The sequence below is a fragment of the Poecile atricapillus genome, chromosome Z (genome assembly GCF_030490865.1).
Source record: "Poecile atricapillus isolate bPoeAtr1 chromosome Z, bPoeAtr1.hap1, whole genome shotgun sequence".
Classification (NCBI taxonomy): Eukaryota; Metazoa; Chordata; class Aves; order Passeriformes; family Paridae; genus Poecile; species Poecile atricapillus.
In genome coordinates, this window is record NC_081289.1 from 31267267 (window position 1) to 31281681 (window position 14415).

Below are 14415 nucleotides of genomic sequence, written 5' to 3' on the forward strand. Positions count from 1 at the left end.
ACCCAGGTGCATGTTCTAAATTGCTAGTATAGTTTTGTTAAAGCTGATGGACCTCCTTTTCATCTATTTGATTGGCAGACTCATTTCTTTTACAGAACACTGACGCAACAAAAAGAAAAAGAATTTCAGCTTAGGTAACAGAAGACTTTAACATGCCTTTTACCAGACTTTTTAAAGGGTAACTGCCTTTTTTATCAGCAATTAACAATTTTTTTTGCCCTTCTGTTGGGAACCTTTGTCATTCTGGTGCTGAAGTTCTTGCACTTGAACTTCAAGAACTTGAAGAAGTTCAAGTGCAAGAACTTGAGAACGCTCCTTTAGAAAAGTTACTGCACTAGGCAATGTTCTTTCTATGAGGATGGAATATATGCTTTCTTGGTTTTGTGTCTTAATGACTTGGATTTCCTTTAAATTCCATTTAGGAGTAGTCTAGTATCACATTGGATGTGTTCAGTCATCTATAAAACACATCTCTTGTAATCACAGAAATGCCTCTGATGAGAAGTCAGAAATGGGGTGCAGTGTCATACCCTGTACTCCAGCCTTTATCCAGGAAGGTCTGATTTCCCATTTTCGTATTCAAGAAGTTGGTTTATTTTTAATTAGCCTTTTTTTTTCATGGGACTTAGCTTTTGGTACTTAAAGCATTGTTGATGATGTAAATGCTAGCGTTAGTAAGTAATATTACACAGAACTGTTTCAAATGTCCGAGTTTGTGTTTTTGCAGTGGTGTGTTCTCTTTCTCTTTTTCCTTCCTCTTGGTCTCGTTTTTCTTAAAAGCTGGTAACCTATGTTACCTTTTTTCTTTCAGGGTAGTTTCTCTTGCTGCTATGTTACAGAAACTGATGAAAATGTACAGAAATTCGTGTTTGAAAATCAGGAAGGTGTGGTGGTGAGGCAGAGCTTGCTTTATTACCTTCTGTTCTGCCCAGCACCTACCACTGAATCAAAGAGCCATAGATGCTGAATTTCAGCAGGGTTTATATTGAGGCTAATGCTACAGAGTGGTATCTTGATAGGTGATAATTTAGAAGGCAAACAAAATCAGGCATGGTATTTTTATGGCTTTTATTATTTTTCATATTTTTCCTTACATTCTCTAAGTACACTTCCTGACAAGCTTTCTGATGCAATAAAATAATAATAAAACAAAGAAAAAAAAACCAACAAAAAAACCAAAAACAAAAGCAAAAAACCAACCAAAAAAAAACCAGAAAAAGAATTTTCAAGTGTTTCTGGTATAATCTGTTAAAAATTCCCTGTGTATTTATATACTTGCTGAAAGGAAAGTTAATGTCTCACATTTGATTTTCATTCCTCCTTTCTCATATATTTCAAAATTGGTTTTATGACACATGTATTTGTTTTAGTTTGGTTTCATTGGTTGTGGATAGAAGTTCCTGGAATGCAGTTTGTGAACACTGTTTGTGCTGAACAGTTTAAACCTTTCTCTCTAAAACTAATGGGAGAGATGATGTAAATAAAATAACAGCCTGTGTTTTTTTTTTGAAAAATGTGTGAAAGAGCAGGTTTTTTTCAGCTAGTTGGTAGCCTAAGCAGCATATCCATCAAATGAAAATTCTCACTAAAAGTATTTTGAGAAAGAAAGCGCTCAGAATTCAGATTTTTACCTGCTTAAAAAAAATCTATTGGCCTGTAATTCCTATTTCATGCCTGCAAAAATACTAATGGTTGCAAATACGGCTGAAAAGATGCTTAGCACATTTCCTAAGATTTTCATGGTGCTAAAGTAAATAAAAACAAAGATACCTGCTTGCAATGCTGCTTTCTATGCTTCTAATTTTTATATTATTTATATTTATTTTACATTTTTATTTGAGGGCCATAGCTACTGTAGATATTGGCCATAATGTTCTTCAGCTACTGGCAGTTGAAGTCCTTGCTTTGTTGATTGATGATAGTAGATGTGCTGGGAAAATGTGACACCTAGTCCCAAACCAGAGATTTAACCCTATAATTTTTAATAATATGTCACTGATTACACTTGGCTCCTTGTCTTTGCCTGGCATGTCAAAATCCAGTCTGACAAACAATGTTTGTGTTGGGCAGGAGGCAGAGAACATGCACTGTTTGTGCTCAGTGGTGTTTCTTCTGAGTCTGAAATGGCCTCAATCTCATGATCAAATCCCTGAAAGTGCATTCTCTATCAGTATATTTGGGAAAAAGCCTTTTGATTTAATTGATTAATGAAATCCACTGTATTTGGGGTCAATTCTGTCCCAAATATACTCAAAATTGACAATTTCTTAAATTGTGTTGCATTTCAACAGAATGGCTGGATCTAGCAGTGATCCTTTGTAGATTGATCTTAAGATTGTATTTTCATTACGGCTGCTAACTGAAGAGGTTCTTTGATGACCCTTTCCTCAAATTTAGCAGAATAGTAATTGAATAATTGTGATTTAATGTTTCAGTAAAATAGTAACATTAACAACATTCAAGTATAAAGGAAAAATGTAACATTCCGATAAATCACACTGCTAAGACAAAAAAAAAATGCACTTTATGCATCATAATGAAATTATAGCTAAACCTGTCAGTTGTGTGGGGGAATGACAATGGCTATATATATATAAGGAAGACTGGTATAGATAACTCATCACAGCTGTTAAAATAGTCTTTCTGGTTACAGTAATTGAAGCCTATTTATAAAGGTATTAAAATAGTGTGCTGCAAGGATGCTATAGGTTTCTTTTGGTGCATGTGCATGCTGCTGTTTTTCTTTGAGACCTTTAAGGTCTACAGAGCTGTAACCAAGTAACAATTTTTTACAAATATGTTCTCTAGTTTGCAGGTTTTTGGTTTTTTTTTATTATATTTACTTTTGCCTCTAGCAGTCTTTGTTCTATATCATAATTTTGTAGAGGATCCAGTTGGCTTCAACTGTGCTGTCATTTGACAAAAATGCACTGAAATTTGATAAGGCAACCTTCAGAAAAAACTCCACGTGGTATCTGATACTAAAATGATACAGTGAGTACATGCTTAAAAGTTGTGTATTAGAATGTTTAAATTCTTACTGGCGCAAGCTAATGTCCTAAAATTAATTTGTTTGCTTTTTGTATTGTGAGGTAGCACATAATAGACATTCTTAGTTAAAATATGCAAGGAAAGAATGGTGTAAAAACTTGGTGTGTTTTGGAGGTTCTTTTACAGTAAGCATGTAAAGAAGTTGAATTGCGTTGCATAGAAGGTTATATGATGCAGTATTTTAGATGTCATTAGGCATTCTCCAGTGAGGAAAAGCACAGTGACTTACTAGTGAACAGCCTGTGGTTGCAGCTGAGATGTCTCACTGGTGAGAAGGCTAATCCAGACTGATGCTTACACAAGAGCATTTTCATTTGATCCATAGTGGATTGTTTGGGCCATCAGACTGATGTCTGTAGACTCAGAAGAGCAATTATTTTCTCTTTTTGAGTCTGTAACAGAATTTCATGGATGGAATTTAGCAGAATCAACTCTTAAACTAAAATTTAATGGAGAGGTGACTAGCAAGTTGTCTGTTGCCATATAGGTACATACCTTAAATAATGGTTGGTCTAGAAATGTAACTCACCAATAAACAGAATAGCCAAAGCAGTAAGGATTGATATATAATGATGGTGCTTGTCAGTATAGTTTCTGTCATCCACTGACAAAGAGCTTCCTACTCCCCTTGGCTCCGAACTTTGTATCAGTGGATAATAAGATCCTTTCTCTGGAAGGTGTAGTTATCAGACTTGGTTACACCCAGCCCTTTCTCCTCCAAAACCAATGGGAACATCTGGCCACGGGCAGTGAGATACCGACTTTGGAGATACTCAGCTGTTAGATTTGCTGAATGAAACACTCAGAGTGAACTTGACGTTTATCAGGGTTTTCCCTTCAAGTTTTTCTGGCAAGAGGCACAAGTCTTCCTTCTCTTGCTGCAGTTGCAGTGTGAAATGGCCTAGGAGTTCAAAGATTAGCAGCAGTGCTTCTAGTCCAGTAGGTACAAGGGAGACTTACTGTTGGAGCAAGAAAGGAGCACTGTGTAAATCGGCGCATTCTTTTCAGGTTAAAAATGAAAGTAGTATGGTTGTAGTTAACCAGAAAGTAGTTATGGTTGTAGTTATGGTTGTAGGACTTGGAAGACCTCAACAAATCCTTCCTTGGTCAAGTTTTCTGTTTATGTATTTTTCTGTGTTAAATAATGTTTTTTCTGTTTCATCATAAATATTACTGTTTATTGTCTAAATCTGCTATGTGAGTCAAAGACAATGATTTGAGTTGACAGAAGACAGACTAAAAAACGTGAATGTTTCGAGTTGCTTTTTTTTATAGTTTCAACATGTAAAGTTCAAACATTGTCTGTCCTGAGTTAGAATAATCTTTATCAACTTCAGTGAAATTTACTGAAGTGTGTAGAGCATCTTCGCCAAAAAAATGGTGAGTTAAGGAAATCTGTAAGTTTTTTTGTTATAATACTTGATTTAAAGTGGAAAACATAAAGTGTTCTTTTCACAAATAAAAATAGGTTTATGCTGTAGAACAATGTACTTTTTTTGACAAGGTTGAGGAGGACTGAAAATTACCTGTTGGTCAGAAGTGAGACTTTCTGAAAAGTGTCACAATGTGGCACTATGTAGTATTAAATGAGTCAAGTCAGGCAGTTAGAAAAGGGAATAGCTGGTAAGTTTGTATTATGGAAAGAGGAGAAAAGGATAGGTAGCTAAGGAAAAAGTTGACAGTTGAAAAGTTGGCAGTCTTGTGAATGATTTGCTATGGGTGGCAAGTGAAGAAGCTGATGTTTGCAATAGTATTTTAGGCCATCCAGAAGAGGACCAGAGGTAATGAAATAAAAAAGTTAGGATTTTTGTGGTTTACTTATTTGCCTGAAAAACAAAGTTTGGGGGCAAGGTTGTATTTTTTTTGTTTATTTTTCATTTAGAAGACAGATTTGGTTACGGAAAATGTCACTTCCTCAGTTCACAGAACCCGCAAAATTTTAGTTGGAATTCCTGACTCCTTTTCTTGTGCCCAAGTGCAAGTAGTCACTGGTAGATGGAACTTCCACTTCACGTTACAACAATACAGTTGGATGTTAACCAAATGAAAGAGAAGGCTGGACAAAGTGTAGCTCTTCTTACAGCATTTGCTGTAGCTGGCATTAGAAATAGATGATAAAGATAAGCACAAGTTAGGGTAGTCTATCTCCACGGAAAACAAAGTGGTATTAGTGTCACAAGTGCTTACAGGTTTATCTGCCATGAAGCAGAGTAGGACAAATGTGAAACTCATTTCAGACAAATTATAAAAATAGATGCATTTCTCTGCCAGTAGTAAAGCAAAACTGAGAATAAGCATTGCATATGAGGATAGATAATGTGTTTTTAAGTTGTAGAAGGAGAAGGAAAATGCCAGAAGCATTCCAGTTCCCCTAACAAATCAAATGGTGGCTGAGTATGTTCTCCAGAGTATAATCTGGAACTGGATCAAAAAATAGGTCATTAAATAACATACAGTTAGCCGTAGGCATTTGATCATTTAGAGTACCACGTTTATTGAATACTGATATATTTTGTTGCAAGTTGGCCCTAAAGATAAGTATAAAATAATTAACTAGAAAATGCAATGAATTCACAAAAGCATTTTCTCACAAATTAGACCTCATTTGGAAAAATAAATCTTAAGTGGTATACAAAAAAAGAATATAGTTTCAATTCTTTAAAAGATTGTTTGTTTTACCTGAAGTACTTTGTTGCCCCTTAAAGCTAAGGTTTTGCATTCCAGTAAACTCTTGCTTCTTAAGAGTTATAAAGGAATGTAGCCAGATTCTCTCTCTCATAGCTGAGGGTCTGTGTACAGCACTTACACACCTGTTACATTAAAAAAACTATATATAAAATAACATAAGGAGTTGCTCTAGTTTACTACCTTTAAACATGTAGAAGATTTATAAAGGGGTGCAAAGTTAGTGTTCAAAAAGGACATTTAACTCTGTACTGTTGACAGTCTCAAAAATCATAGGGAGAATTCAGTCCCGCCATTGATGTTACATGTTTCCTTATGACTTCTTTAAACAGCATTGTAACAAGATATTTTATACTTTGGTTTAATTTTTTTAGTTTTTTCTTTTCTGTGGGAAATGCTAACAGGTCACTGTATTCAGTTGGTCATTGAAAGAAGTGTGAACAAAGTTCTCTGTCAAGAAAGTCTCTCATTGCTTCACAGAATTCCACAGAGATTTAAGACAATTTGAAATTCCTAAAAATCTGTTTCCTACTGTTGCTGGCCCTCCAGGCTGGTGTTACACCAAAACAGCAGCAAGCCATGTGGTTTTGAAGGGAAGGGCAGGTTTTGCTGCTGGTAAAGCAGCAATGGCAGGATTGCAGTGGGATGGCTGCAGGAGCAGCAGAGGGAGTGGAGATGGTGATTGCATCTAACGGGCAGGTCCAGGCTTCCTGCACCAAGGCCAGACTCGCCATAAAGGCTGGTCAGCACCAGTGGGGAAACAGGTTGGTTCTCCTGGGCTTTACAGCTGACCCAGCTGGCCAAAGGGCTAGTCTGTGCCATCTGGCATGGCACTCAGCAATAAAAGCTGAAGCAAGAGGGAGGAAGGAGGACATTTGTGACTATGGCATTTGTCTTCTGCTTCTCGAGCCATGTGCATGCTGAAGCCCAGCTTTCCGGGAAGCAGTTGTACACCTGCGTGCTGATAGGAAGCTGTGAATTAGTTCCTTTTCCCATTCTGCTTGGGCACACAGCTTTTGCTTTTCCTATTAAACTGCTGTTACCTAAACCCACAAGTCTCCTCACCATCCTTCAGTCTTCTCTGCTTTTTGTGGGAGCAGAGAGTGAGTGCTACGCTATGTGAAGACTTGGCTGCCCAGAGTGGGAGAACAAGTGTCGTGCTGCCATCAGATGACCAGGCTGCCTGAGTATCAGCAGGCTCCCTGGCCTTGAATACTTAAGGCTTAAAATTGGTAGGTGTGTGGTAGGTTCTTGCTTTTCTTTGAACATTATCTCAGTTAAATTAGCTGGGTTTTTCAACTGTGTCAGACTGATGTAATTTTAGTTTCCAGTTTTTCTATTTAGCCACTAGGAAATGTTGTGCTTATTCCTCTCAAGCACATCTAATGAATCCCCTTTCATGTTACTGTATAGCATTTAATTATAATTGCTTGCTTTTCCCAAGAGGTGGTTGCTTCAATTATTGCAAAAACTGAGAAGAATTAAGGTGGTATAGACAAATAGAACATAATAATTTCCTTCTTTCAGGTATTTGGGTTTGTACTCTAAATTACTTTCTTCAATTTTGTCTATTTTAGGGAGTTAGGTTAATGAAAATTGTAATACAAAGGAGACTTCTTATATATAATTCTGTAATCTTTCAAATATTGGTGTCATAAAAGCCATTTCTGGCTGGTAGGTAACAGATTTTATTGTATGGTTTTAAAAAGGAAGTCTTGGCTTGGTTAGCCAAATAAGCATGAGTTTTGGAGGTATCGTACTGTAAATCATTAGGAAAGATCTATAAAGTACCTACTGCAGTTTCCATGAAATCATTGTGGTTTTCTCACAGAAAATAACCTTTCTTCAGTTCAGGAAAATTAAGGGGAATAGATATTGCTTTGATCTTATATATAACACGTCAAAAATTTAGGCTTTCAGCACATAATTTTATTTTTTTTTCTGAGGGGAGAAAAAGAGCAGCTGTCATGTATTGTCTACTACATTACAAATATAGGGAAAGAAATGTTACTAACATCAGGTATTCTAATTCTAAAACAAAATAAAAAATCACCTTTTCCCTTAGTTTGTGGTGAGTTAATTAGGGTTTTTTTTTAAAGAAAGACATTGCAGGGGATGGAGATGAGGGTTGTTGTTTTATGTAAAAGTGGATTACTGTTTTTGGAGGGGTTACCTGAATTCAAACAGATTTTGGCCCTTGCAGCAGTACTTACACCCACTACTACCTACTGTGAAGCACCAGATGTAAGTTTATAGCTCAAGAACTTGGTTTAGAACTGAGGATGTCACATGAATCTCTGAAGTAAAGTCATGGGGCTTATTGCAAAAATGACATAGACAGAGGTTTTGAGAATGAAGGAATAGGAATTCTGTAACAGAATTACATCTACCTCCCATTATCATATTTTCAGCGCCTAAAATATTTTTATCTTGTTTCTATGGTAGCTGGGCTTCAAAGTAATGGATTCTTTGTACCTGTGTAGAATCTTATAATTGCTTAGTTTCCCTTGCCCTCCATGTGAAAAGGTGTGTGTTTACACTGGCAGGTGCAGTGCACACTTAATGGCATAATTTTCAAATTGCCATTGCAGCATAAAGGGTGCCTTTGCTCCCTTCTTCTTATATACCCATCAACTTTGTATGCTCGGGAATGCTTCTTGGAGGCTGTGGAGGTGGGTTTGAAGCAGCTCTTCAGCTGTGCCAACAATGAGTGCTGTGAGGGGAGAGAACATGCATATTGAGAGCTTTGGGATATAATCTGGTCAGTATTTCCTGAGGCCTTTGAGTAGAGGTCCATAACTTCAATATCCCTATAAACATTTTCTGTTAAAATCCCTGTAAACATGGGACAGTGAGAGCACTACAATAGGTTTCTGTGCCACAAGGGTTAATAGGTAAGAGCAGGAAAAAGCTATTTTGTCACAGAGTTTATAGTATAATGGTGGTATCTGTTGTGTTCAGGAAGTTACATTGAAAAACTCAGCTCACTGATCGTTTCTTTTGTTCTTTTGGTATTTATCAAATTGTTCTTGAGCCATCAGAAAAAGCAAAAAGCCAGTATATCGGCCCAGTGTTGATCTGGGATTACTTTAGAAAGGGGAGATAGAAATTGATGCTGATCCTTTTCTTGTCATCCCTGTCTTGTTCCAGCAGGTTTATGGCTTTACTCTGCAGTGAGATGTCAAAGCTGCTTTCTTTAAGTCAACAGGGCATGCCTTCCTTTGTGCTCAGCTGTTGTAAACAGCTACCAGAATTTTCTGAAAAATGCAGTAAATTATAGGATGAAATAATTTTTTTCATAATCTGAAACCTTCTTTCATAGGAGAGAAGCATTAGCAGAGCCTGGTGAAAAGAAGGAAAATACTGCAGTAGAAAATACTGTTTTACTCTAGGGAATACTTGTGGTTCCTGTTACAATTTGTTGGTTCTACCAATCTCCCAAAAAACCACACAGGCAGTTCTACAATTGCCAATATTTTAAAAAATTTAAAATATGCAAGTTGAAAAATGAGTTAATAAACCAGAAAGTATACCAGACCGAAGCCATACTTTCTGTTTTCTTTTAATTTAGCTTCAAAATGTTGGTCAAAGCTGCCACTCTGTGAACAGCACTTTATTTGTTCAAAGACAATTTAAAAATTCTGTACTAGATGAAAAACAGAGACTGAGTTTTCCAGTTGTGCAAAGAAGCTCATGTTGGGCAGCAAAGTATAAGCTAACAGACTTTGTGCTCTGTACCTAGGAGGTGTGAGAAGCAAAAGAAGAACAGGAGGATCAGCTGCCAGAAGAGCTTTGCTGGCCTCTCTCCAAAAATGTCTGCCTGTATCGGGTGGCCATAGTGAATAGCATTTGTAAATCATCCAGGGGGATGAATATTAGCACTTCAGTCCTACCTGAGATTCAGATAATTCCCAAATTACATAGGTTTTTCAAAATATATCTCTTTAACTGGTATTTTTGCTTAGCTTTTGCTCCAGATAGGTATACAGGTCATGCATATACATGGTTCAAATATACTCTCATCACTGAAAGCTTAGCAAGTTGTTCACCAAGATCTCAAGTCTTGAAAAGTCTGATGATCCAGTTCTTTGTCAGCCTTAAGCCAATTTGGCTGCCAGCTTCTCGGGCTTGCCCTGCTGTGCCTCCCCTGCCCTGCGTTCAGGCTGTGAGCTTGTCTGACCTTACACTGAACCTGTTTGGAGCACAAAGCTGGCAGGAAGCTATGCACTTTGCCTGAGAGTTTCTTGATGATTTAACATGCTGAAATAGTTCAAAGCTGCTGCAGACATGAGTAGAAGCACATGGTCAAGCCTGAGGGGAACCAAACAGGGATGTAGCTGCCAACATTTGGGTTAGCTCAGGATGCCCAGCTGGAGGTGATAGGTAAGACAGAAAAGAGTACCTTCAAGAGGGGTTTACCGCCCTTAGGTCAGTATTGATTAAATCTCAGGTCTACCATCAGAAATCCAGTTACCTCTTGTGCTGGAGAAGAGTGTGAAAACTTCTGGTGCCTCCAGAGATGTCCTCAACACCAGGGTGGAATTGTACACTTTGATGTTGAGTATGATTCTCTTTACTTGGATAAACTACCTACACTGAAAAACAACTACCGCTGTTTCAGAGATGACTTCCCATTTTTTGTGTGTCTGGCTATGATGTCCTGTTATCTCTTGAGATGGTGGCTGGCCTTTTTAAGACAATATTTAATATTTTTGTTTCTTGGCGTGTTTGAGATTAAAGCCAAACTGAAAATAAAAACAATAAGAATGTGCATTCACCCCCAAAAAAATCTTCTTTTCCCCCTCCCATTTGGTAAAAAATGAAGTGAATTTGTTTCCCTCCTGTCTTAGAAATAATGTATGTTGTTGGAAAAATTTACTGGGGAAAAACAGAATCTGCTGCAGAGAGAACAGCTTTCATATAATGGCATTTTCATTTTCGAAAGATCCTGTAGTAAAGAGTTAGTGATAAAAGAAATGTAATAATATTTGTAATAGTTGGCTCTAATAATGAAGTAATTAAGTGTTTTTGTGAGACTGGAAAAAATGGACTAAGTTTGTAGCTTTTTGTAGTCAAGAGAAGGAGAGGATGATACATTCTGAATTATGGAAATCTCTTCTTATACTAAAGTAAATGCTATATGAGAAGAAATGCATTCACAAGCCTCTGAATTCTCCGTTTCTGGTATTCCAAGTCTCTATAAGTATTCAAGTGAACTCAAAGCATTTATCCACAATGTATTATTTGCATTTTAATATTTCATTCCTCTTGTCAGAGTAATAAGTTCACACAGGCTTTTTAACCTGTTATATAAGCAAGTTGTTATTTTAAGAAGAGACTATGCTTTTAAAACTATTTCTGTGAGATTATTTTGCATTTTATAAATATTTCAGTTTTATATAGTAACACTACAGATGCTAAAAATGTTTTAGAAAATTCTGAATTCTACTTGTCCCTTCTCTTTTTAACATTATTTGCTGCAGGATTTGAACAAGCGCTTGTCCCTGCCCGCTGACATCAGGATACCCGATGGGTACCTGGAGAAGCTGCAGATTAACAGCCCGCCCTTTGACCAGCCAATGAGTCGGCGCTCTCGTCGAGCATCCCTAGTAAGTGTAATGCACCTGCCCTTCTCCCCAACCTCTCAGGACTTCACAGTCCATTTCATGCACAGGCCTGTATTCCACAGGTATACTTCAGCTTCATTTCCACTTGGACTTTTTATTCCTGAGCATCAGCATGTACTTGTCAAAATCCAATGAAGAACTTCACACTTTGTTTCATTTTCCTTCTGCTGACTTGGTGCTGTCATATTTCTCAGTGGAGGTCTTGACCTATTGAAGTCAGTGGCTAAACTCAACTCCAGAAGTACATACTTAAATCCTTCTGCTTTTTAGAGCAGGGATGATCTGTTTGAGCAAATAGGCCACACAGTCTTAGGTCAAGGCTGGGTCTCCTCGTGATTTAGTAGGAAGGCCCTAAAGCAGCATAATATGAAGGCAAGTCCTCCTCGCTGCTCTTGTTGTATTTGATAACAGTTCTTTCTCAGAATTGCTGTGGAGACAATTGTGGGGGTTTTGTGGGTTTTTTTTTTCTTTCTTTTTTAAAGCATATGTGATTTCCTAAAAGAATGAAGGAATAAATTCACATACATTTTTGGATTATTGGGTTATTATTTTAAAAAGTAAGTCTTTTCCTTAGAGATGACAGAGGATTCCTATACTGTAATTAAGAGTATAAATGCTGAAAAAACTTGGATATTTGTACATATAAGTTATGCACATCCCTGGAATAATAAAAAAGCAAATATTGCCTTATTTTTTTAAAATATGCTAGATTTCAGTCATAGTTTTAGCTATCAGTGTTCTTTAGTGTTGAGGTCTTAAAGAATTACTAGACTGTTACTGATATTCTGGGTAAATTCATTGGTGAGAAATGTCACAGAGAAAAACTGAATAGGTTTATGAAGTGCACATTGCTGTTTTCTTGATTTATTTACATGTTTACTGAAAAATAATTAGTGAAATAGGTTTATTAGCTGTAAAATACCTATTTTCATTCATTATGAATAAAATCTATAACAAAGCAGTGTTTGAGTATTTTTAACCTGCAAGAAAAAAAAATTGTGTGCTGGACTGATAAAGCTCAGATCTGCATGCCACCTTTTGCAAAAACAATATTAGAAACAAAGAAAATATTTGAGTGAAGCTCTGGAAGTAATGATAATGTATCAGGCTTAAATACTTGTTTCAGAATTTTGTAGCTCATTCACCTCTTAGTTGCTGCTGTAGCATGGAACTGAGGAACAGACTTCCCCAAACCTCTTTTCAGATGTTGGCAAAAATACCTTTTCAGTAGAACCTTGCCAGTGGAGTTAAGTATTTGAGGCTTGGGGGAATTTTTCCTGTAAATCTGAATTCCCTTTCTCATTTAATGGTGACCCCTGAGAGCTGCTGAAGTTCTCTCCTCTTTACCTCTGAGAGGACTGACAGAAAAACAGTGCCCTCTAATGAATGTGGCGTGTGCCTGGAATCAGCTTCCTGTCACAAGGTTGTTTTGTTTCGCCTTTTAAAAATGTTTTCATTTTTAAAGGGCTTTCAAGTCCAAAATGAAACCTGCCAGCACTCCTGTGGTATGCAGGCATGCATTTGCTATTTCAAACTAAGCTTTCAAAAAAAGAAACCCAAGGACTTTGTTTTAAATTGTTCTTAAATTGTTATTGAAAGCCTGCTAGCAGAGTTTTACTTATAATAGATGAATACTATGCTCTGCTTCAAAGGCATATCTTTTCAAGACTTAATAGGAATCAAAGGGAAAAGGCTATAAAAAGTACCAGGTGAGGACTTGTACTTTAGGTTTGGTGTTTCTCTTTGAAATACAAGAAAAAAAATCAGTTTTTACAGTAATTGCATTTTGTGTGTACATATACAGTATGGTATGCACAATCACTAGAAGTAAAAGACCATAAATACTGTGCATCAGTGTTTCTCTGTAAGGCAGGATAGATGCATATTGCAGGAAAACATGAAACAGTTTAAAAATTATTTTGAACTAAAAATGAAACTGATCTTAGTTTGAGGAATTTAAAGCTTATTTTTCCTTAGGAGTGGTAAGAAACCGAGATGTGTTCAAAACTTTAAATACATTGTAAAGCAGGTCTTGAAGAATACATTTCTTCTGTATGTAGGAAATATTGTATGATCTATTTTTTTTTAAACAGATTTTAAGTTTATGAGTCTAATGAAAAACACTGAAGTTTCTTAAAAATCAGGCTTTTGAATTCCAGACTGTCTGGTGATAGCAAGATTATGAGTCCTTCTTCATTTTCTCCATAAACTAAGCAGCCTGTCTTTTTAATTCTGATACCAGCTAATACTCACTTCAAGATATGTTTATTTAACTAGGTCAAAATGCACTTCGGAAACGTAGTATTTATTTTGCTAACATGGCACCTATATCAGTGGTATGTTTAAAATCTCACTGGAGCTACAAGGGTAGCAAATATCAACTTTGCTTATATTTTGAGATAAAGAGTTTGTCTTCGACAGGCTCCCAAATGTGTGTGATACTGAAGTCTCCTTATACAGCTAAAACATTTCAGTTCTAATACTAGTTTAATAAAGCAGAATTGCTCTTGTTATATTGATGTAATTATACACCTTTTTTTCCCCTAGATATACTAAATATGTTTGCAGACAAGATCTTACTCTTAGTTCAGATGTATTTTCATGCATGTGTTCTGAAAACTAAGTGTTAATCAAACTTTTCTTCCCTTAATATTATATTCTTGTCAAATCTTAATACAGTCAACAGTTTTTATGTTACCCTGTGTTACAATGAAATAGTAAAAAACTATCAAATCTATCAGATTTTTAGGAGCAAATCAGCATGTGACATGTGGATCTTGGTGCTGAAGACAGCTTAGGGTCAAAGGATTGTTCCTTGGAAAGAAAAAGCCACTGAACAACTATATTTGGAAGTGCAAGGAGGGGATGATGCTGGGGTGAAAACCTGGCTCTTTTGTTTCAGTGTGTTCAGTTGTCAGTAAAGCATAACCCCATGAAGCCTATAAATTTGGGGGTTTTGTCAATTGCTTCGAGTTCACATACTTAAGTGTTTACTTCCAGCATTGTTTACACTGCAGGAACAAAAGGAAGCTTTGGTGTAATTCACAGTGGT

General features: G+C 36.6%; 1 protein-coding gene across 3 annotated transcripts in view; it reads left to right on the forward strand.

Moving 5' to 3' along the window:
• LOC131592620 (cyclin-dependent kinase 17) overlaps positions 1 to 14415 on the forward strand; it is a 91873-nt gene that overhangs the window by 62494 nt on the left and 14964 nt on the right. For all 3 annotated transcript variants that reach the window (XM_058864232.1, XM_058864234.1, XM_058864233.1), the window contains one exon: positions 11220 to 11345. In XM_058864232.1, coding sequence (XP_058720215.1) covers positions 11220 to 11345 — 126 coding nt within the window. The remainder of the gene's footprint in view (positions 1 to 11219; positions 11346 to 14415) is intronic.